The 24994-nt window shown below is 40.8% G+C and overlaps 1 protein-coding gene across 4 annotated transcripts in view; it reads left to right on the top strand.

The window, feature by feature from the left end:
- TGFBR3 (transforming growth factor beta receptor 3) overlaps positions 1 to 24994 on the top strand; it is a 205829-nt gene that overhangs the window by 165021 nt on the left and 15814 nt on the right. Inside the window, exons 8-15 of one of the 4 annotated variants that reach the window (XM_082655951.1) lie at positions 1545 to 1734; positions 3703 to 4040; positions 4468 to 4620; positions 7337 to 7477; positions 7646 to 7804; positions 12163 to 12462; positions 15349 to 15469; positions 24292 to 24333. In XM_082655951.1, coding sequence (XP_082512077.1) covers positions 1545 to 1734; positions 3703 to 4040; positions 4468 to 4620; positions 7337 to 7477; positions 7646 to 7804; positions 12163 to 12462; positions 15349 to 15469; positions 24292 to 24333 — 1444 coding nt within the window. The remainder of the gene's footprint in view (positions 1 to 1544; positions 1735 to 3702; positions 4041 to 4467; positions 4621 to 7336; positions 7478 to 7645; positions 7805 to 12162; positions 12463 to 15348; positions 15470 to 24291; positions 24334 to 24994) is intronic. The other 3 variants (XM_082655953.1, XM_082655952.1, XM_082655954.1) reach the window with 3 other exon arrangements.

Below are 24994 nucleotides of genomic sequence, written 5' to 3' on the forward strand. Positions count from 1 at the left end.
TATGCAGAAGAAAATAATTGGGCATGGAAATTAAAGTGATTTTTATATGGCATGAGATGGCATAATCTGCCTGCTGGAAGGGCCTTCCAGCCCTGTTGGAGCAGTTGTTGAAAATGTGGTGACTTCGCTTTGGGGTGCCCCCTGCAGCATTCAGCTCCCTCACCGTCTGAGAAGATCACTGCTGTAGGATCAGAAGGTGATGTGAAATTTACCTTCCATGTCCTTGTTACTCAGAGTCCTTTTATATCCTTTCCTGGAAAGATTTCTGTCATTCAGTTTTAAGTTTGTAACTGATTACCAAGTGAAAGTTAATTTTAACAGTTACTTGTACTGCCGGATAAAAATATTGGTATTATACACAATGGAATATTACTCAGCCATAAAAAGAAATGAAATTGAGTTATTTGTAGTGAGATGGATGGACCTAGAGTCTGTCATACAGAGTGAAGTAAGTCAGAAAGAGAAAAACAAATACCGTATGCTAACACATATATATGGAATCTAAAAAAGGTTATGAAGAACCTAGGGACAGGACAGGAATAAAGACACAGATGTAGAGAATTGACTTGAGGACACGGGATGGGGGGAAGGGTAAGCTGGGAGGAAGTGAGAGAGTGGCATGGACATATATACACTACCAAATGTAAGATAGATAGCTAGTGAGAAGCAGCCACATAGCACAGGGAGATCAGCTCGGTGTTTTGTGACCACCTAGAGGGGTGGGATAGGGAGGGTGGGAGGGAGACGCAAGAGGATGGAGATATGGGGATACATGTATAAGTATAGCTGATTCACTTTGTTATAAAGCAGAAACTAACACAACATTGTGAAGCAATTATACTCCAATAAAGATGTTTAAAATATATATGTGTATATATATATATATATATATATATATATATATATATGTACTTAGAGGGATGGTAACTTAATTACTATTTTAAACCATAAAATCTGAGCATATTCTGTTAATAGAATTGGCAGATGTATACAGTTACAGGCTTCCTAAATTGATCATAAATTATAAATGAAGTATGAACATTGACTGTTTGACCGTGTGGAATTCAGTAGTTTACAAAGGTGGGATAGTCTCCACAGTGAAGTAACTAAGTTGTGCCTTCTTTCATTTAACTCTAGGGTATAGGATTTGGGGAAAATATAACATGTACACCTGTATACTTTATATATAATTTTAAATAAAAATAAGGAAAAGTTTGGTATCATATTTGGTGTGTGTGTTAATAAAATTTAAACATTAGCTCTGTAGTGACATACTAGGTATGCTTATGATAGTTTATCAACCAATGACAAAAATGATTATACCATTTGTATCAACATAAGCAACCCAAATGGTATAACCAGTCAGCATGAGTTTCTTAATCTGCTGTTAACAGATTTTCACATCAGTATTCTCAGCCCAAGGAAAGTAGGGATCAAAAGAGTAAATAGTTCTTTCATACACAATAGAGAATCTATTTGTTTCAGATATTAAGGCACTGTTTAATTTCATACACTCATGAGTGAAATTTTACTATTGTCTTCAGGCTCCTAACAGTATTGGCTTTGGGAAGGAAAGTGAAAGATCCATGATAATGACCAAATCAATAAGAGATGACATTCCTTCAACCCAAGAGAGTCTGGTCAAGTGGGCTTTGGACAATGGCTGTAGTCCAGTAACATCATACACAGTGGCTCCTGTGGCTAATAGATTTCATCTTCGGCTTGAAAACAATGGTAAGTATGATTTTTTTTTTTTTTTGTATAAAAAATATCCCCCAAATGAGTTTTCCAATGAGGAACTCTCATTTCAGCTTATATGGTGCTGTTTTTCTGTTGCAAATTTTAATGATTCATTCACTACTTTTCACTATAAAGCTTAAAGTTATATAGAATTGTGCTAGATTATTTTGGGGAAATTATCTTTAATATAGTTTTTTTGTAACAGAGTTTATTGCGTGTTGGAAAACTTAGTTATAGATCACTTTCGCTGTGCTTATATTAAGGATAAATTATCCTGGGTTCTTTTCTCAGAGGTACCTAATGATCACTTTTGGCTGATACACAGAGGGGTTGGGCCTGCAGGAGAGAAGTCTTAGTTCAGGCTGGATCTTATAGGAAAATAGTCATGAGTACTCGTGCTTTCTCATACTCATCCAGAGGGAATGCAGGAGTTATTATCCCACTTTGATGGAGGAAAAAGCAGAGGCTTAACAAGTTCTTAAGGTTCTCCAGAATCTGATCGGTAGTAAGACTTGAAACCCAGGTTTTCTGATCCCCAGACCTCTTGCTTACCACACAGTACCACTACTGAGTGCAGTGCCGGTAGAATGAAGGTTAGGAGTACAGGTTCAAGTCCCAGCCCTGCCATTTGTTCACTGTTTGGAAGTTGCTTAACCTCTGAACCTCAGATTCCTTCTCAGTCATATGAGGGAAACAATAGGCCCACCTCGAAGGGTGGTTGTGAAGGGGTTTTTTTAAATCAAAGTACAAATTAAAAACCTCCAAACCTCTGACTTCTTTTGGACCCATACAACTGTGCCATCCTTCTCAAAAAAATAGTATCTAAGGAGAGCCAACATCCACTGTCATCCTCATTCCCAACTCCCACTGAGATGGATTGACCTCAAGCATACGTCGGTTGGCTTTGGATAGTAGATGTAGAGAATACTGGGAAAAAATTTTTTTCTTTAAATTGTTGAAAATATGACGGAATAGTGAGTATGGATTGTATGGAAATATGTCTCTCCCTTTGAAGGAATAACTGTGCCTAAGCAGCTTTTTCTTTCTTCCTTTGGGACTAGGTTCTAAAAGGCCAGGGTACCCAGATACGTGTTAGAATTTAGCGCTCAAAAAGGAGGTAGCAGGGCTTCCCTGGTGGCGCAGTGGTTGGGAGTCCGCCTGCCGATGCAGGGGACGCGGGTTCGTGCCCTGGTCCAGGAGGATCCCACGTGCCGCGGAGCGGCTGGGCCCGTGAGCCATGGCCGCTGAGCCTGCGCGTCCGGAGCCTGTGCTCCGCAACGGGAGAGGCCACAGCAGTGAGAGGCCCAGGTACCGCCAAAAAAAAAAAAAAAAAAAAAAAAAAGGAGGTAGCAAAATCATTTCAAAATACCAATACTGTTTCAAGAAATCTTTAGAGAAACTGTTCTAAAGAATCTCTAGGTTCAAGGAAAGTATTTCATTGGCATTTGAATGGAATAATATTGTCCCACATAACTTATTCAAATAGTAGATTTGTATAGCTTGAAGGGCCTTCGAAATCATCTAATCCAGTGGTTCTTAATCTTGGCTCCACATTGGAATCACATGGGGAGCTTTAAAACATAATGATTTAAAGAGAGTTCAGTTTTTAATTGGCCTGGGATGCAGCCTGAGCTTAGGGATTTTCTTTTTTAAGCTCCCACAGTGATTTTAATGTGCAGCCAAAGTTGAGAACCACTGATCTAATCCAACCTCTTAATCTTAAAAATTGGGAAACTGAGGCACAGAGAGGTAGACCACTTACCCAAAGCCATTCAACCAGTTAGAAAGAACATCAGCACTAGAATTCAGGCTTCCAGGTTCCTCATCTCTTTTATACATTGCTTGTTAAGAGTAATTTTACACATGCCCATTCTTTGCTAATTTCTCCGGTTCTTGCCTCTAATGATATGATTGTGGCCTGGCAGCAAACACTGATGATGTTTTGCCTTCTTCTCTTACCAGCAGAGGAGATGAGAGATGAGGAAGTCCATACCATCCCTCCTGAGCTACGGATCCTGCTGGACCCTGGCAACCTGCCTGCCCTGGACAACCCCCGCATCCGGGGAAGGGGAGGCCAAAACGGAGGTTTCCCCTTTCCCTTCCCCGATATCTCCAGGAGAGGCTGGAAGGAAGGGGGAGAAGATGGGATCCCTCGGCCAAAGGACCCTGTCATCCCCAGCATACAACTGTTTCCTGGTCCCAGAGAGGCCGAGGAGGTGCAGGGGAGCATGGATGTTGCCCTGTCAGTCAAATGTGACAATGAAAAGATGACTGTGGCTATAGAAAAGGATTCGTTTCAGGTGGGTGCAGTTTCTTAAAGGAGAGAAGGGAAGGCTACCTCCCTCCCCATCTTGCCTCAGCCTGTGTTGGTTATTTCCAGCTCTTTCACTTTTGAACTCCAGAGATTTGATACTGTTTTCTCAGTTGGATGGGCTCACTTCCCCTTGGCTGTGATTCTCACCCAGTTCCTGTTGTTCTCAGTGAGGGGGGTTCCAGATCCTTGTGTGTCAATATTTTGCTATTGAATTTCCAAGGCCAACAAACACAATTCTGGGGCTGTTGAGAGATGGTAGGCTGAAAGGAGGTAAGGGGGGAGGGGAAGTACAGGCCTCCAGCAACTTGGAAGGCCTGGACTTGCAACTTGGAAGACCAGGCAAAATGTGTTAACTGCACGCTGTAGAATGGCCTGTGGGCCCCCCTTCATGTCTTCGGTCGTTGTTGTTTCAGGCCAGAGGCTACTCCGGGATGGAGCTCACCCTGTTGGATCCCACATGCAAGGCCAAGATGAATGGCACCCACTTCATTTTGGAGTCTCCCCTGAATGGCTGTGGGACTCGGCACCGGCGATCAGTCCCTTACGGTGTGGTTTACTACAACTCCGTGAGTGTTCTCCAGTACAAAGCTTTCCCTTTGCCAGAGCCTTGCTGGGTGTTACCTTAAAATTAGTCTTAAGACTTCTAGGAAAGTGAGGAGGGTCTGAACAAAGCCAAGTGTCAGTTCTCAACAAAATGGGATGTAGTATGACCCTGAACTCTTCTATTTGTTTTGTTGGTGAGTCTGTGGGCGTTGGGAGGCCCTGTTTTCTCGGCTGGAGTATTTGTGGTGATCTTTCCCACCCTTCCTTCCATCTCCTCTTGGCAGCGTTTCACTGGCAAGGTGATTATGACTTTTTTCTGGCTAACCTGCAGGCTCGGATGGCCTGGTCCACAGAAGGATAAAATCCAAGCCCTTGGGCTATGAGTGAGCACCTCCATACAACTGAGCTAACCAGAGCCGTGGGCTCTCTGGCCTCATCTGAGTCTTGTCTAGAAGTAGGAGAACTTCTCCCTCCCTCATGAACAAAAGAACCAGAAGAGAGAAGTCTGAAAAGGTCATTCAAGAAAATGTTAAATCTCTCTCCATCTCTAAGAAAGACCCTAAATTGAAGAAAATCTTCCATTTTTGAAGTTACCCCGAGAGAGATTCCACAGATTCCCCCAATGATAATCCATTGCAATAGCTACCCTTCGCTTTCCAGACATGATTCTTGTCAGAATCTTGTCAGAACAGATTCATCTAAATCTGTTCTTACAGAGATGGACACTTAACAGTGAATGTTGAAAGAATTTGAACATGAAATTTCAAAAGGACTTTAAAGTGATAATTTTGCAATTTGAGTTGTACTTTGGATGGTAGAAATAGCTTGGACATGGTGTGTGTGTCTGCACTCAGCGCCTACCCCAGCTTTGGCTTGGCATGGGGAGACCCTGACTCCTCTGTTTATTCCACTGCCAGTCAACAGATAGGCTCAACCTAGCCAGAGAAGAGACTGGCTCTCTGGTCAGTGTGGCTCACGTGGAGACTGACTGTCCTGTGAGCCAAGGTTATTGTTCCTCAGACAATCTTAGAATGTTTGAGCTGGAAAGAGCCCTAAGCTGATCTCATTCAACGTCCTCATTTCACAGGTGAGGAAATGGAACTCCAGGGAGTTAAGAGACTTGCTTGGATTTGAGAGACTAGTTAACAGTAGAGCCAGGACCGAATCCAGCTTCCGGACCTCTCATCCACTAATCTTCCCCCAACTCTAGGTAGTGGCAATTACTCTCCCTTTGTTACTGAAATCATTTATTAACCTTTGACTTCTATGATGAACCCTCTTCTGCCAATTCCAACACTAATTTTCTTGCAGTTATCCAATTTTTCCAGATGTAATGAATGTCATATATTACTGGTATATTTGATTTTGGAATTTTAAACTTTTATCTAAATTAATGCCAATAAGAGGCCATGGTAATCAGTCTGTTAAGTAAAGAAAACGTGCCATCTGCCTCAGGAGAGAAAGGTATATTCATCCTTTTTTTTTTTAAATTATGATAGGGTAAGTCATAACCTAACTGACTTCAGTTGTATCAGTACTTTCTTTTGAGGGCCTGGTAAAGGATAGAGAGGCAGTTTTCCTTCATTTTCTTCCCATTCACCTCTTCAGTGGCTACTTTAACTATTTCTTCCAGTTATAATTGTTTGTAGTAATTTTCAGACTTAATATGTATTTTTGTTTTGCAACATATTAAAAATCTAAGGACGTGGAGTGAAAAATCAAACAAAAAGTATAACTATCCTATATATGCAAAGAAATTAGGAGTTAATTTATGGAGTCCTGGTCCTTGGGTGAATTTTTTCATCTTATCTGGAGCTAACCTAGGAATAATCATTTCAACCAGTGTTAAGAGAGGTTGTCATAGCATAAAACATGATGTTCTTTCCTGCATCTATACACCATACAAAAGATATATTGGGGGACTTCCCTGTGGCACAGTGGTTAAGAATCCGCCTGCCAATGCAGGGGACACGGGTTCGAGCCCTGGTCAGGGAAGAGACCACATGCCGCGGAACAACTAAGCCCGTGCGCCACAACTACTGAGCCTGCGCTCTAGAGCCCATGAGCCACAACTACTGAGCCTACGCGCCACAACTGCTGAAGCCCGCATGCCTATAGAGCCCTTACTCGCCACAGCTAGAGAAAGCCCACATGCAGCAATGAAGACCCAATGCAGCCAAAAATAAATAAATAAATTTATTTTAAAAAAAAAGATATATTGGGGAGATGGAGGAGTGCAGGAGTAAAAGTAAGGAGAGAATGGCTCAATAGTAAACATCAGGTCCTTTGCTTCTAACTCAAACCAAACTTGATCAAATCTTGACAGATACAAATTACAGGACTCCTTGGATTAACCAAATCAGTATTTCTTAGAGTTTTCAATATAAAGGTTCCTAAGGAGACCCCCTTCCCACCCCCCACAGAATAGGGGAGCCTATTGACAACCCCATCCAATCCCATTTCAGTGTCTGGTGTTTTCCCACTGTTTGAAATAATTTATATTTTGTCACAGGGGAAAATACATATTTTACTGTAAATCTTAATTTGAACATGCATTGGGCTTCTTCGTTTTTTCATCTCTTTGAGGATGAAGTCCTAAAAATACTTGAAGTTGTTTTTTTTTTTTTTAAGTCAGATTTTCAGTTTGCCTCTGAATTATTACATGGGTGTTTGTGTGAGGTAGAACCAAAGGCACGTGATTTGGTGTCTTTATAACATTGTGCTTTCCTTGCCTTTTAGATTGTAATACAGGTTCCACCCCCTGGGGATAGTAGCGGCTGGCCAGATGGTTATGAAGATTTGGAGTCAGGTGATAATGGATTTCCGGGAGATACGGATGAAGGAGATACTTCCTTCTTCAGCCGACCTGAAATTGTGGTGGTATGTGTTTATTTGTAGTAGGTAGTTTGTAGAGACCGGTGTCTTTTTGGTCAGCTTTAGTCAGGGACTATTGGAAAATAAAATCAGATGTTAAAGGCTAAAGCTCATAAAGCTACAAGCTTCATTTGACTGTGATTTATCTCCATCTGTGTTTTTTTTTTTTTCCAGTTTAATTGTAGCCTGCGGCAGGTGGGGAATCCCAGTAGCTTCCAGGACCCACCCAACAGAAATGTCACCTTCAACATGGAGCTGTACAACACTGACCTCTTTCTGGTGCCCTCCCAAGGCGTCTTCTCTGTGGCAGAGAACGGACATGTTTTTGTTGAGGTGAGACCCAAATGTTAGCCTTGGGCTGTTAGGTTAGCACAGATTCGTAGTAGCTTCTGCGCATGAGTGAAAGCAGCTGGGGCAGACGTCTTCCTGCTCTTCCTCACCACTTTGACCAGCTCTGCGTGAGGGCGTGGCTTAGAAAACGCTCCCACGTCGATTTCTGACCAAAGCAGGAAATTTCAGGATTCACTACGTTCATTCTAAACGGAGAGAGTAATTTGTAGATGAACGGATAAATGTTTTAAAAAAAATCAGCACTGTGAATTCTAATAAAGCCCTGTCCTTACTTTGTCTTTAGCATTTTTGCTAAGGACAGTTGTTCAGTAGCTGCAGTATCAGAATTAACCAAAGAATATTTCAAACCACCTCAGAGACTATCTTTTAAACTGTGGATACTTTTGAGTGAAATACTGTGTGTTACTGTATCTCATGAAAATTGCTTTTTCTAGATCATCACCTAAATGTATCTATAAATTCATTAAAACTGTTTCCTATATATAACAGTAATAACCACACATAACATAAATCTTTGGAATGACTCCAACATATTAGGTAGTGATGGTAATAATGAAATAACAACAGCTAACATTTATTGCAGATTTATTTTGTGCCAAGCTCAGTTATAAGTATTGTAGTATTTTACTCTTCAGAGCAATTCTGTGAGACAGGACTATTAATATCCCCATTTCGTAGATGAGGCAATTGAGGCACAAACTTGTCTAAGGTCACACAGTTAGTACCTACTAGAATTCAGAGTCAGAGTTCATGCTCAGACCATCTGGCTCCAGAGCCCACACTGTTATCCACTGGATGCTATCGTTTATCCTCAAAGTACCATTTGAAAGGGGGAGAAAATGTAACCTCTTAGCAGTGCAAATATCCAAGTTCACAGATTGGATTCCAGAGAAGATCAATATCCTCCTGGCCCCAGAATGTCTGCTGGTCTTACATGGAAGTCATCCTCTGTTGAGCTGATTTGGGTGCTGAGCTGCAAGCTGGTGTTCTCCTTCACTGTGGGAGGAGGGAGAAGCTTAAGGGGCCAAAATGGGATACTTCCATATATTAAAAGTGACTTCAGTGCACATATTTCTAGTTAAGAAAGACAAATAACTCACATTTGTACTGATTCTGGGACGGAGCCCACTGGCTCTAGACATTTTCCTGGATCGTCTCCTCCTTTTTGATTCCCTGTTCTGAGAGACCTTGTCTTTCTTTGGGTATACCTTCTTTCTCAGCTGGGGAAAATATACTGCTTTCTACATGCTGTCCCTAATCAGAGCTCTCTCCTAATCCAAGCTGCGTTGTTTTCTTCTTGCTTTTCCGGCTGCACAATCCACATGTGTGGTTGGTCAGTGGTTCACTGTTATGCTATGGGTTTTAGGGGTGCTGCTTCATTGCAGTTTGTTCTTTTCCAGATGTGTGCCTGCTTTTGCCAGGCTGTGGCATTGCTGCCTTAAATCTCCCTCATGTATCCTACCCTGGGTGTTCTAGGTTTTTTCCCCCACCCTGCCACCCCCAGTGTTGGCTTACTTGAAATTCATTTTCTTTTTCATTCTTATTTTCCCATTTATATATCATCTGTATTGTTCATAATTAAATTTAATCAAAGACATGGTCAAGTGATGGAAAAAAGTGAACCAAATCCTTTTGCTATACCATTTTAAATATCATTATACATCATAATAATACATTGAAGAGAATCTGGGGAGGGGGAAAATAGTATAAACTGCTTTATTTTAAAGTTGTTTCAAACCACCTGAAGTATGAGAGAGAATCTGTAAATATTTTGCTAAATAGGATAGCAGCCATGCCTAGTCCTTGTTCCCCAGTTTGGACTCCACTGCTAATAATAAAATATTTATTTGGGGAAAGTAAATAAAACTTACCCAATCATTGGCTTGGTCTAAAGAACTATTTCCATTTTTCTTCTCGTGGTCATCCTTATCACATCCCCTCCCAGAATCTTCTATTTCCTCTAGATCCTCGTCTCTTCCTTTAATCCAAGACATTATCAGCTTTGCCACCTGGTCTTTGGTCATCCTTGGTGATAGTTGGTCACATAGTTGGCAGCTTTCCTTTTAGTTCATTTGTCTTGGGAAATTAAAAGAATATATTTCTATATATAACCCCCCAAATTTAAATCTAGACTAATACTATTAATAACAGCTGGCATTTCTTAACTAGAAGGGAACTGTGTTGTGTGCATGTAATTTTGACTTTACGGATCGTCACAATCACTGTATCTAGTCAGTGTTAGTGCCCTCGTTCTGTGGGGGAGAAACCAAGGTTTAGTGCTCACAGCGTGTGAGCAGCAGAGTCCTGCCACTACTCATTTCCGGTCCATTTCAGAGGAAAAGACTTGTTGATGATTTTTTTCCTCTCATCGAAACAACTTTTTGGAATACCTTAGACATTCTGCCATTGCATACTTTCTTTGAGATTAGAGAAGAGGTTTGCATTTCTTCTGTCACACATTTTTGCATTGTGGGTTCTGAGTTCATGTTAAAGGCCACTTTTTAAAATAGAGTATATGTAATTTGCCATTTTCCCAAGAATAAGTATCTCATTTTTGGAAATACTGTAAAAATAATGAAGTGTGAATATTTGCAGACTACCAAATACTACTTCCTGGAAAGACTTCTTACCAAGCACCCTCCCTGGCCACGTCATGGGTGGCTTCAATTGACCCTGTAGCTGTAGTGAAATAGTGAAGAGAAAATAGACGGGCTCAGAAGACCTGGGCTCAAGGCTTGGTTTCACCCAGTGTTTGTTAGATATGATTTTGAACAAGTCAGCTATCCTGTGTGTTCAGTTTTTCCTCCATTTATAAAATGAAGTTGAAAATATTTATCTCATAAGACTATTTCTCAGGGATTAAGCTTTAAGGCACAACAAAATGTCATTATCACAGTCATCTTCATTGTTTAGCATCTTGCAGTTAACCACATAGGGATCTTTCAAAATAGTGCCGTGGCCTAAAAGCCCCATGCAATGTCAGGGATTTCCCCTGGGTATTTCAGAATGGAAAGTGTGTTTATATCTTCATGCCTTTGAAAGGACTCTGGGGCTATTGGCCTATGGTTGAGGACCAACTTTATTTCTAAAGTGTTTAAGTTTATTTTGATCCTGAGTTTAGTCAAGGAATGAGGCAATAGAGGGGAGAGGCAGTTCACGCAGTGATGCATGTGTCACCAAATGGAGGATCCAGTCTGGTTTGAGGATTTTAGCTGAGTTCAGGATAGTTGAGATTTGAATTGGTAGTTGAGATGAGAATTGAATTCTGTTTACTCTTCGCCAAATACTACTTCCTGTTTCTAAAGAAAAGAACCTTAACAAGGTTTGGACATAGCCCATACAAATGTTTTGTAAGAGGGAAGTGTAAATGAGTCGGAAACGTTTCCAGATTAGATTTCCCTTAAAACACCCTTGGGCTTAAAGAGTGAAGGGAGAGTACTTGGCAAGGTCTGGTTTGGACCTCTGAGAAGCTGGGACACTTCACCAGGCCTGTGATCGCCACAAGATTACACCCTCCCCGACATCCAGCCCCAGAGGCCAGCTCTGCCTGCTCACCATGAACCAGGACTTCAGGTCAATCTATAGCTTTACTGCGATGTTTTAGGCTCAGTCTGACTTGCTGCAGTTTAGAAGTTTGGTCTTCCGTGCCTAGTTTAAATAGATTCTACCTCTGTCCTCTATTTTTTGAGTAATTTTTTTTTTTTTTTTTTTTTTTTTTTTTTGCGGCACACGGGCCTCTCACTGTTGTGGCCTCTCCCATTGCGGAGCACAGGCTCCGGACACACAGGCTCAGCGGCCATGGCTCACGGGCCCAGCCGCTCCACGGCATGTGGGATCTTCCCGGACCGGGGCACGAACCCGCGTCCCTTGCATCAGCAGGTGGACTCTCAAGCACTGCACCACCAGGGAAGCCCCTGAGTAATTTTTTAAAAGAGCTTGCCTTACAGGTGATACACTATTAATGACATTAGGGGCTTTGCCTACTGGTGTTTTGTTTATTTGGGAAAATCCACTTAAGTGCATGATGTACTTTTGTTTTTATTTCCCAGAGGACTTATGGGAGGTTGAAGAGACTTACATATCTTGTATTATAGACTCTTCCAGGCTGGGACTTGAACTAAATAATTCACTGTATCATCTATACCAAGTTTAAAGGAAAACGTATGTTTCTTCAATTAGTGTGTGTTACTTTTGTAATTAGAAGGAAGACTATATGGATATGTTATGAAAGTAAAGCAATGTCTCTCATCAGAAGGGCCGCTTTGATATGTTACCCTTGTGCCTAGAGTGAAAGTGACATGCTAACTTGTTTCTGAATTGATCTTTCTGTTCTGTTGTAGGTGTCCGTCACCAAGGCTGACCAAGAACTGGGATTTGCCATCCAGACTTGCTTTATCTCTCCATATTCGAACCCTGATAGGATGTCTGATTATACTATCATTGAGAACATTTGTCCTAAAGATGAATCTGTGAAGTTCTACAATCCCAAGAGAGTGCACTTTCCTATCCCGCAAGCCGAGATAGATAAGAAACGATTCAGCTTTGTTTTTAAGCCCATCTTCAACACCTCCCTGCTCTTTCTACAGTGTGAGCTCACATTGTGTACCAAAAGGGAAAAGGACCCCCAGAAGTTACCTAAGGTTAGTGGTCCTTCATCCATTTGTACTGTTATGTTGACATTTTTAGGTGAGGCAGTGACCTACCAGAGAAGTTCAATCACAAGTTACAGCAGGTTGAGGTTTGGGGTTAGGGAACTGCCCAGTTGAAGCCATAAAGTTCATGTTAGCAGGGAACTGAGTTTTATGGAGTCTTAGAGAATAAATCCTGACAGTATGATTTTTTTTTTTCCATGCGTGCTACTCAGTAGTATCTTACAAATGATAAATCAAGACTGTTTTCCACTGAAGGAGAGGTCTGGCTTTATCTTTGCTATTCAGATAGTATCCAGTGCCAAGAGTACAGAGAGCCGAAGGACAAGTTCAGTGTGAGGATTAATTTTTCCAGGTCCCGCTGAGATTTGTATTGCAGTTGTTTTTTGACCTTCTCTGTGTGAGTTATAAGGTTGACTTGTCTCATGAGGACTTCTAAGGGAAACTAACAAATATTTTAATTTTTCTTGGTTTCTCATCGGTTCGTCATGTTCGCCTCATGTCACTCCCCACATTGAACCAGTACATTCTATTGCCACAACAGAAATCAGAACCCTTTGACCTTGCTGGCGTGGCCAAGGTAGGGAGGATCAGCAAGGGTAATTACCTCATCATTTTGGCCTTGTGCACAAAGGGTATCTTCTGCTTAGTTTTGTTTCTGTGATCTGCCGTAATTATGTATCATTTCATATGTGCATTTATTTTTTAGATATCTCACACAGTGTAAGCTGACTTCTATTCCTTTTATAATCACATATCAATTAATGTCTAAAAGTCTAATAATCGAGTCCTATCATTAATAATGTATCGTATGGATGGAATTTTCTCACCTGATACACAGGTTGTAAGAGATGGGTGTAGAGGGAGAAGGAAAAATTATTATTATTGGATGGATTACCATTGACATGAATCCTTTGCACTGTTATATTCCCCTGGGCATCCATTTCTCCATAAGACCATAGGAAATTTTATAATACATTTGAAAATATAGCAAATCTGATTTCATAGTCCTCCGGGAGGACGTATATGTATATAAGGTAATTTAGGCTGTGTTCTTTAGGTTGCCTTTGGAAACATTGGTGCCTTAGCTGTGTGGGCCTTCACTTTCCAGTGGCCATCAAGGTTGGGGTGTAGTGGACCATGGTAGAAAACCATGTGGAGCTTCGTGCATGGCTGGGACCCAGAGGATAACTTTTAGGGATTAGGATCTAGGAGGAGAGGCCTGGCAGTTACCAGGGGTCTATACTGACGGCTGTGTGGCTGTTACCTTTCAGTGAGCCTGGCCTGTGGCAGCCCAGCTTCATAGTGTGTTAATCTGTGAAAATTAGTCCTAATATTTCCTTCCAGAACATTCAAAGGAGAGTTCTAAGTCACAGGGGATGACATGGGCTGTGACCCTAAGCCTAAAGTCGCTATTTATATCCAAGGCAAGATAGAATGGAAAGGGCATGGAGGACCGAGAAGGAAGGCCTGCTGCTTACCAACAGGACGTTAGCAAGTCCCTGACCTCTCAGAACCTGCGTGTCCTCATCTGTACCATTGAAGTAATAGTACCGGCTTCCCTCCTGGGTAGAGGAGCAAATGAGACGGTAGATATGATGACAGAGGACCATTTATAGAGCTGTTACCACTGTCCCTCTGTTTGCTGTCTGTGGTTAATATTTCCACATTCCTGTGAGTGCTTTCTATGACAATAAACAGAGTCAAAGAATCTTCTAGGAAGAGTTCTCAAAGATCGGTGAGTCCAACCCTGCCCATTCCTGATGAAATTGAGGCCAGAGAGTTCAGTGTCTTGCCCAGGGTCTTGCAGTGAGTTTGTTGTAGAATCATAGACTCTTGCTTAACCAAAGAACTAGTAGGAAAGTAAGAAGGCTTTTCCTAAAATGCAGATCTTTTCAGTAATGATTCCTCTCCACAGAAAATCCATTGTTTCCCTTTACAGGAGGGCTATTGTAAAGGCTTTTCTTGTTTGTTTGTTTGTTTGTTTCGGGGGGGTGGGGAGAGGGGGAGAGTTGTCTTCTTATAACATGTATCTGACTTTCATGTTGCCTAGAGCAGCAATGACAGTAAAGCTACAAGTCTTTGCTCTTTTGTGATTGGAAGAACTGGAAGCTAATTAACTTTTCTGGGTACCTTGCTGTATATAGACTTCTAAAATAATTGATATGTTTCTTCTTCCAACAAAAGGGAATGGATGTCATTGACATTAGCGTTTTACCCACTGATGGGCATAGATAAGGAACCAAAGTTATTTTAAAGAAAAAGGTAATGGAAACAGATACACTAGGCTTGGGCATTCTGGTTCTAAGTTTGGAGCCTTAAAATAGCTAGAAACAGCTGATCTCATGGCCTCCACACCTGGGCACAACTCCCCAGGACTTCATTTTGGGACATTAAAAGCAGATGACCCTGGAAAGCTTCATTTTGCATGAGCCTATACCAGAGTTAAAAAATCAAACGTACTCGACAACATGATTATCTTTTTGGACAACAAATGTAAAATCTGTCACCCTCATAATGCAATACATGAAGTTTCCCACAATCACAAATCACAAACATGAACCATTTATGTGAAGCCAGCTTGGTGAAGGGCCAACATTCGTCATGTAGTTTTTTTATTTTTCAGACTAAATAACACTAAAAGCTCCAGTTGTTTTGTGGGAAGCCGTCCAGCCATGTTTGCATCTTCAAGTGCAGCTGAGAATACACTGGGCCTGCTCTCACATCTCCCAGATTATTTGTGGTTCTTTGAAACCATCCCAATGTCCTGTTTTTCTGGGGTAAACAGCTGTGAGCTGTCTGATAAGGGGCCACAGGTCAGCTGTGCAGGCCCTTTTGAGTGACCTCCCGACTCTGCTTTGCTCTGCCTCTCTGCAGTGTGTGCTTCCTGATGAAGCCTGCACCTCGCTGGATGCCTCGATGATCTGGGCCATGATGCAGAATAAGAAGACGTTCACCAAGCCCCTCGCTGTGATCCACCATGAAGTACAATTTAAAGGTGCGTTTCAAGGAGGCACAGTCAGAGAAGCCTGAGGGCTGCTCATTAAGAGGCTTCAATACTGTAAATCAAAGTCCACTTGTATTCAAAAGAAATACAAAATTAAAATAAAAAATTAATAGCCAATTAGTAACTTTAGAATAGAATTCTTTGCCCAAGGAGTATTTTATTTAGTTGGTTCTCCTGCTGGCATGCGGTTAGTGATACCTTTGCAAATGATTTCCTTATTTATTTATTTATTTTCCCCTTTTTGGCCATGCTGCACGGCATATGGGATCTTAGTTACCCAACCAGGGATCGAACCCGTGCCCCCTGCAGTGGAAGTGTGGTCTTAACCACTGTACTGCCAGGGAAGTCCCAATGATTTCCTCTTTAAATATTAGATCAAAGTCTAGGTTGCCTCCATCACATCACGATGTCACTCTCCCTTGCGTGCAAATATGCTTCCTTGAGGAAGTGTAGGAGAGGGTTAGAGTTCCTGCTGGAATTGCATGGAGTCCATAGCCCATTTTTCCATGACCTACTGGGAAAGGTTGTACTGGCTGCAAGCTATTAGAGTACTTTTTCAGGACCGCAGATGCCTTTGGGGAGGGCACTATCTATGTGAACACCATCCATCTTAGGTGTCACAGCCGAAAGAAGGCTGAGAACTGTTCAAGTGCATTTTTATAATTTAGTTTTTAGAATCTTATGCACAGCTCTTGGCTTTCCCTGCTAGCTGGCTGTGGCACTTTGGAGCTCTCCCCTTAGGTCCTGGGGTTTCATTTTCTTTATCTGGAAAAAGAGGGGTTTCGACCAGATGACCCCCAGAGGCCTTTTCAGCTGTAACACTCAGCTGTACTGTTTGAAGAAGCAAAACCATTTTTCGTTCACTTCCCAGCCCTCCTAAAGTTGGTGTGAAATGTACACGTGAGATGTTTATTGGTTCCTCATCAATGTTTTTGTTGTTGTTGTCTGTTTTACGTTATTAGGTTATTAGTTGGTTTTCAATAGTTTGAAACAGCTATAACAGCCTCAGTCTTTCTAAGTGGATTGCCCAAATAGTTCCTTGTTTTTTGGGTCCAAGGGAAAGAAATAAGAATAAATTAACTGTGTTGCAAAGTATATGTGACGATTGGGCGACAGCTGGCTCTGTTTTGTGCTGTGAAAGTGGTTTAACAACAGCAACAGCTACCTCTACTCCATCTGTTACTCTTACCTGTTTTGAGAGAGGTCGTTCTGCTGGTAACTGAAGGCAGCAACTTGCTTTTTCCTGTGCCAGACAATAATTAGGCATCCGTATAACTTCCAGTAATTCATTCATCCATTCTTTTAATTCTGGTGGTATTTTTCTAAGTAATTCCTCTTTTATTTAAACTTTGTAATTATCCTGAAAGGTCAGTGTTTTCTTTACATAAAAGTTCAAGAGTAAAGTTTTACCAAATATCAAAGCAATTTCATGAGATTTGCTAATTGAGAGTAGATTTTAGTGGAGAAGCATGCAGTGAAGAAAGTTTATTGCTTCTGTTTGTTAAACAAATTGAGAAGGTTAGACTGTAGGCTGGCTTCCCAGAGCAGAGGCTGTATGCAAATGCTCTTTCTAACTTTACACTGAATGGGGTAGGTTTTCTGGCAGTTTTTAGCTTTATGAGTGACTCCTCCCACCTTTTATGTTTATTTTCCTTTGACTCTAGAAGCATTTCTCCTCAATGCAGGCCACTGGGGTCTGTGCTTTCCTTCTACCTCTCAGTGATTTGGAATAATCATTTATAAGGGGAGTGTGGCCATTTGCCTGATAACATTGGTCTCTTTGAAAAATAACAGGATCGTGAATGTTCTTCCTGCCAGACAGCCTAATGTGTTACTGTAGTAAGATAACATACTATAGTATCTCTGGAAGTGGGCAGATGTCTTGTTGGGAATAACTTTGGGGGTAAAAATTTCCCAACCAATGGGATGGTTTACTGTCTTTTTACTATCTGGGTGCTCTTTGGAGACTGGACCAAAGTTCTAGCTCTCCCTGGCCATTTGGTCCATCTTATTTCTCAACACTTGGGTTTTCTGGGGCAGATAGAAGTTTTCAGCTTCACAGCCAGCCACAGGGCTGCTCTGTGGCTACCACTGCCAGTAGCATGGACACATTTCAGGTGGTGTTTCTTCCTTCTGTGGACAGGGAGAATAGGCCATCTAGACTAAGTAAATAATTCTGGGTCCCTCCTCTGGGCCACTGTTTTTAATGGAACTTTCCTGAACCTTGCAGCACATCTTTGCTACCTTTGATATCTCAGTCCCTTGGGAACCAACATTGGATTAGAATTCTTTTGCTTCTTAAATTTTCAATAATAGATGATGATGGTAGTGGCAATGATGGAGATGGAGATGATGATAATGATGATCTAACATTTATTGAGCATTTACTTAGTACAAGGCTCTGTGCTAAATGCTTTATGTGGATAATAGTATATGATCCACATAGCCCCTCTGTGAGGCAAGTATAGTATAGAACAAGGATGGCCAAGGCATATAAATAAATGGTGGGTCTGGGATTCAAATCAAGGAACTTTGATTCCAGAGCCTGTGCTCTTAAACCCTATGCCTTGTCCTAGGGGGAGGTTGATTCTAGTTTTTAATAAAAACTGCAAGCAACATAGGCATCTGTCTCTTCATACCCCTCTTCCTGGCCCCTTCCCCTGTTCATGCCGCATCACACTGGTATGCAAGTTAGCACCCAAGTACTCTAATAATTATGAAATGAAAAGAAGTTGAAGAATTTACACTATTGATACTATGTGTTAAACGGATAACTAATGAGAACCTACTGTATAGCACAGAGAACTCTACTCAGTGCTCTGTGGTGACCTAAATGAGAAGGAAATCCAAAAAAGAGGGGATATATGTATATGTGTAGCTGATTCACTTTGCTGTACAGTATAAACTAGCACAATATTGTAAAGCAACTATACTTCAATAAAAATTAAAAAGAAATGGGTTTAAAGGAAGAGGAGAAATGCAATAATTTGAGAAAATTTCTGTTTTCCAGCAATATATTTTATTACTTATTTTAAGTTTTCATTTTAAATTTTTTATTGATTTTTAATTATAAAATTAATACCTATTCATTCTAACAGTTGATGCAATATTAAATGTATAATAAAATAGGTAATAACTAGTCCTTAACCCACACCTGGTTAATGAAAGTTAACAATTTTTGTATCCTGTGTATATCTTTCCATCCCTTTCTCTATGCTCATATAACCGTATACAAATAAATAGAATCTTTTCATTTTCAAAAAAAAAAAAAAAAGAATTTAAGGAAAAAAGTCTGTTCCCCCAAAGGGTTAAGATGTTGGGAAACATGTAAACTGTTTAAGAGAGTATTAAAGTTTAGGACAAGTTCTGTGACTTTGCATTGTAACTCACAAAAAAGCCCAGGAAACGTGAATAGTTTATGCAGATTATGGTTTATGGCAAAACAATTAAAATAGTTGAGATGGTGCCGTCCTACCATATTTTCTGAAATATTTTGAAGTATAGGCAGGTTAGTGCTGTTTGCTTTGGATGCTGTGACCACTTTTTACAGCATCTGAGAACACTTGGGCTTACATAATAAAAATGATTACACCACGTCAGTGATGATTTTATTTTTTAATGGTGAAAGGGAAAAGTAATCATCTGAAATTTAGGGCATATATATAAAAAAAATTGGGGGCACAAAAGAACATCCCCAAATTTGCCATGATTTATATACAATATATAATTCTTAGCAAGTTAAGTGTTTAAAATACTGAATTTTCTCCATATTTCTACCACATAACTTTTTTTTTTTTAAAACATCTTTGTTGGAGTATAATTGCTTTACAATGGTGTGTTAGTTTCTGCTTTATAGCAAAGTGAATCAGTTATACATATACATATGTCCCCATATCTCTTCCCTCTTGCGTCTCCCTCCCTCCCACCCTCCCTATCCCACCCCTCTAGCTGGTCACAAAGCACCGAGCTGATCTCCCTGTGCTGTGCGGCTGCTTCCCACTAGCTATGTATTTTACACATAACTTTTTAAAGGTTAAAATGTGCTCAGGACAGTACCTGGCATATCATGGGCACTCAGTAAATGTTAATTTCCTTTCCTTCCTCTTAACATCTCAGCCAAACTAGGGTTTTTGCGGGGGATTAGAGGGGAGTGGAAGGGAAAGTTGTGAACGTCAGTTGGAAATTAATCCAAGAGAGGCGTTACTTTTTGGAACACATTTGATTTTTCCAGAACAAAAATAGTCTAAAGCACCAGCCAGGTTTTGTCCTCAGGCTGAGGTAGAGATGAGGGGAAGCTGAGTAGAAAGATGGTATGAATGTTTAATTAACAGACCAAGACATTCAGTCTCTATCCAGTAAGGAAGAGATATCATAGGGTTTCTTTTTCATTCAATGTGCTTCACATTTTGAAAACTTTTTACTTTAGAAAAGTTCAAATCTAAACAGAAACAGAGGTAATAGTAGAATGAACTCCCATAAACCCTTCAATTGGTTTCAACAATTACCAATTCATAGCCAGTTTTGTTTTATCACTTCCTGTCCCTGGATTGTTTTGAAGGAAACCCAGACATCTCATTTTATTCACAAATAATCCAGTATGCACCTTTAAAAGTTGAGACCCATCAAAGATCTCAAGTAGAGAACCGATGGTCAGATCATTTAGGAAGGCTACTCTGAAAGCAGCATGGAAGTTGAGTTGCTAGGGTATGTATGCAATAATAAGATATATATGATATTTATGGTTATTTATAATGGAAATGTTTATTGAGGACCTACTACATGCTTGGCATATAGTAAACAAATTTTCCTATCTTTGAATGAAGGCTTTACAATCTAATGCACTACTGATGTTTTGGGCTGGATAACTCTTTGCTGTGGGCGTTATCCTGTGAATTGTAGGATGTTGAGGAGCACCCCTGGCCTCTACCTACTAGATGTCCTTAGCAAACCCTTCCACCAGCAGTTGTGACAACCCAAAATGTGTCTAGACATTTCCAAATGTCCCCTGAGGAGCCAAGTAGGCAAAAATCACCCCCAGTTGAGAACCGCTGATCTAGTAGAAGGATGCAGATAAGTGAACAGGCAATTGCAGTGCCTATTGATATTGAAAGAACCCAGAGAAGAGATTAATTAATTTGTTAAGAGTGCAATAAAGTTAGTAAAAAGTATATCTTCAGTGATCTGCACAAGCTTCTTTGTCTCCCCATCCTTCCTTCTGTGTCAAATACTAATAGATGTGGGTGCCTGTTAGACACCTCATTTCCCTGTGGGCCTGCCTGGTCCTGCCATGTTTAGGAGAGCTGAATTGAAAGCCTGAGGCCAGAAGCTGTGGTCAGTTACTCATGCATAAGCCCAGAAATATCCCTTTTATGAAAACCATGCCTAACAGTCTGAGGAGGGAAATTTTGGTTCTGGGGCAGACCAAAGCTTGCTCAGAGTATATGAAAAGATTTAATTCAGAATGTTGATTATAGTTTGTTCTGTGTGTAAAGAAATCTTTACTGTTAAAATTCTCTTTACAGTAATAGCTAGGATTCCTTTCTTGCAATCGTACCCTGAAACCAAAAGTAAATATTGTTCTGTCCACTCTTTTCCTTTCAGCATGCCAAATCGATCATAGGGTTCCGGTGGAGATCAAACTATTTTAGTTATACTCAGGGGTTATTGGGAATTTTGGAACCCAAGTGTTAGAGGATAAAATCCTTTAACCTTGTATCTGCAGCTTGTGCTTATTATTGTTTATGCACAGAAAGCATGGAGGAACTTCGCCTCTGGGGAAATGAGCAACAACTGTTTCTGCTTAGCTCTATGAGGAGGCCCCTATTCGGGGTGGGGTAAGAGGATTAGGTCATAACGTAAATCCATTAAGAATTTTAAAACAATGTCATCTATCACACAGGCCTTACTATAAAACCTACATTCTCACATCTGATGTCTCCTTAGGGGAGAATGATGATTTGAAACCTCTTGGGGTTTTGAGTGACAGAGTTTAACCATGGGTGGTTGATTGAATGGAACTCTTCCCAGAAGTGTGTATATTTCTCGCATGATGAACGCTATAGAGACCTTTAAATGCCTTTGGACTTAGTTCAGCGTATCAAACCACTACTTCTTGAAGAATTTTGTGGTTAGATACCCCTACTTCATAGGACTCTTGAGAGTTTAAAATGAGAAAATGTAAGTGAAGGTTTTTTGTCAATTGTAGAACACTATACAAATGTACAAATGTAAGGCATCACTGTTGTTACTCTATTGCTGCCAGTAAGGCTGGTGGAGCCAAACTCCCAGGAGACAGTCTCTTATGTGCATTGTGTAGTTGGTGTGTGTTCTGCACACTGAGATAGATTTTCTTTAAAACACACAATTATTTTAATTTTCTTAGTAATTCTATTTAAATATAACTTTCGCATATATCCTGATCTTAGGGCCACTACGCTGCACAACTCCAGGGGGCATCGTTCAGTTGTAGTGGCTTTGATTCATCCCATAGCATTCCTTTCCTTAGAGCTGGACCATGATACCCCATGCTGCAAGAATGTGATCAACCAGCTAAGATGGTTAATCCCGAGAATTTACAATCCTATCTAGCTTTTTTTATTTTTATAAACATCAACTCAAATGCTGCTTGTTTTGGTCAGTTTTTCACGTTGATTTTTTTGCTTCCCTATGGATTCCAACACAAGGTGTGTGTTCCTTTATTGAATGAAAATGGAGATGAAGAGAGGTCCTAAACACATCACTTTTAAACTCTCAAGAACAGGGGCAGAGTCTGTGTGAGGACTTAACATATTTTTTCTATAAAGGGCCAAATGGTGAATATTTTCAGGTTGTGGCTTATGGAGTCCCTGCCTCGACTATTTAACCGCTGTTGCAGCGTGAAAGCAGCGGTGGACAATATATAAATGAATGAGTCTTGTTATGTTCCAATAAAACTTTATTTATGGAAGAGATTTGACTTTCATATAATTTTCACATCATAAAATCTTATTTTCATTTTTTTCAATGACTTAAAAATATAAAATTCATCTTTAGTTCACTTAAACAAAACTAGAGTGGTTGGCTGTTATATGCTACCCCCTGGTCTATGATATTCTCACTGTTGAGAATAGCATGTCACTATGCACAAGTACTTTCTTAATCAGTGCTTCCCCAGCTAAGGACAGAGCAACACTCACCAGTCATTTAGCTTACGGGGCAGAATCTGGAATCCTTGGTCAGCCCCTACCCTGATGCTTTCCAGCTCTGACCTTGGGCTGGTCACATGATAACAGTCTCAGGCTTCTCATTGGTAAAATAGTGATAAGAATTCTTTTTCTGCCTCCCTTACGGGGTTGGTTGAAACCTCAAATGAGATTAGGCTTTCTAGCACTTTCTGAACACAAAGGCATTGTATAGAAATGTCAAAGCATATAAGCATTTTCTTATAGTCTTACTCCAAATTTCCTTTATTGCCTTTATTTTCAAAAAGTGCGTCAACATTCTAACCATCCTCCACCAAGCATTTCTGCTAAGGCCGTTCTATGCCAGGCTGAGCCCTGAGGATATACAGATGAATAAGATCTAGACTCTGGGGGTAAACAAAATTGAGAGAATTCCGATGTGATGTGGCACATTTATAACAGAAGAGGGAGGGAATGAGCAGAGGTGGGAGAGACTTGTCCTGCTGGGGTGGGCATGAACTATGAGAGAATCAGAGAAGGCCTCCCTGTGAAAATGCCAGCAAAGCAGGTCTGGGAGAGCGGGGGGTACTTGAGGGGATGGCTTGCAACTTGTGATGACATGGAGCCACATGGAGAATTGGGGGAACTTCACTACAAGGAGCCCAGCACGGGTGAGGAGCTCATGAGGAAAGGAGGCTGGAGAGAGGTGGATAGAGGGAGGCAGACCTCTCTGTGCTGTGCTAGAGAGTTTGGATTTTTTTCCGCATAAACGAAGGGAAGTCATTGAGTGTTTTAATCAGGGCAATAGCATAATCAGCTCTGAGCTCTGGAAAAGTCACTCTGGGGGCACATATGGGGGGAGAAACATTTGGGGTGGGAGCAGTAGTGGTGACAAGGAGACCAGTTAGAAAAGCTCTGTAATAATGCAGATGCGTGATGAGGAGCTGAACTATAGGATGATTGATAGTATTAGGATGGAAGAATGAAGATGCCTTTACAACACTTGTGTACATTAAGAGACTTTTTTGAAAGTCGAATAATATTGAATACACTGGGCTTCCCTGGTGGCGCAGTGTTTGAGAGTCCGCCTGCTGATGCAAGGGACACGGGTTCGTGTCCCAGTCCGGAAAGATCCCACATGCCACGGAGTGGCTGGGCCCGTGAGCCATGGCTGCTGAGCCTGCGCGTCCGGAGCCTGTGCTCCGCAACGGGAGAGGCCACAGCAGCGAGAGGCCCGCGTATGGCCAAAAAAAACCCCAAAAAACAAATATTGAATACACTGGAGAAACACAGGATTTAAAGATATTGGATCCTTTTTTAAATAAACAGAAAGGTATATACACACACACACACACACACACACACACACACACACGAATTATCAGACTCAGATTCCTTAAAGGTGTTTGCCTTCAATTTTTCTTCAAATTGGAGAAACTGTACAATTGATCACTAACAAAGTACAGTGTTTAAAATTTCTGAGTAATCCATGTTATAGTCTTGATATCTAAAGAGGATAATTGACAGAGCTTTTACAGAGGAAGTATTTATTAACAAATAGAAAAGTGTCAGCCTCTGCTGAGATTTCGATGACCTTTCGCTTAGAACTTGGTTTCTCTGTAGAACGCATTGTGATTTATGTTTTTGTTTCAGAAACAGGTCCAAGCATTAAGAAACCGATTCCAGTTTCTCCACGTAAGTCTTTATGCAACTGTTTCGAAATAAAGCCTCCTGGGCTTTTATAAGAATGAGTTGGTTATGGAACATTTGCCAAACTTTGAGTTTTGATAAGAAGACTTCTGCTCTCATTCTCCCTCACCCCATTTTTCTCGAACTTTCTTTTTTCCCTTCCCCTGTCATTCCTTCATTCTCCTTTCTTTTTTCCTCTCTACCTTTGCCATTTTAAAATATGAATTTGTTAACCCATTGGTGTGTATCACCTTAATGCGAATGTAGTAACTTTCTTAGTTTTAGAGAAGTTCATCGTCTGCATACTTATATCGATTGTGATCTGAAAGCATTAACATACAGCTATGGGAGGGGTTTGCTTTATGTATCATCAGCAGTATCTACCTGCTCAGAGAAGTAGTGATAAAGGAACTAGCTGCTATACCATTAAGACAATCACTAGTCCAAGGGGTGTTGAGAAGGCTTATAAGACAAAAAGGGAGAGAGACCAACTGCTGCAAAATGATGCGTTGGAAATTATCTGGGCCAATTTCATTGCTTTATACAGAAGAAAACTCTGACCCAGAAGTATTTAAGTGACTTCCCCATGGTTGTAATTGTCACTGAGGCAGGACAAGAGCCTGGGCTTTCTGGGTGTGCACCCAGAGCTCTTCTAGATAATGTTGCC

This window comes from Grampus griseus (genome assembly GCF_964374135.1).
Source record: "Grampus griseus genome assembly, chromosome: 1".
Classification (NCBI taxonomy): Eukaryota; Metazoa; Chordata; class Mammalia; order Artiodactyla; family Delphinidae; genus Grampus; species Grampus griseus.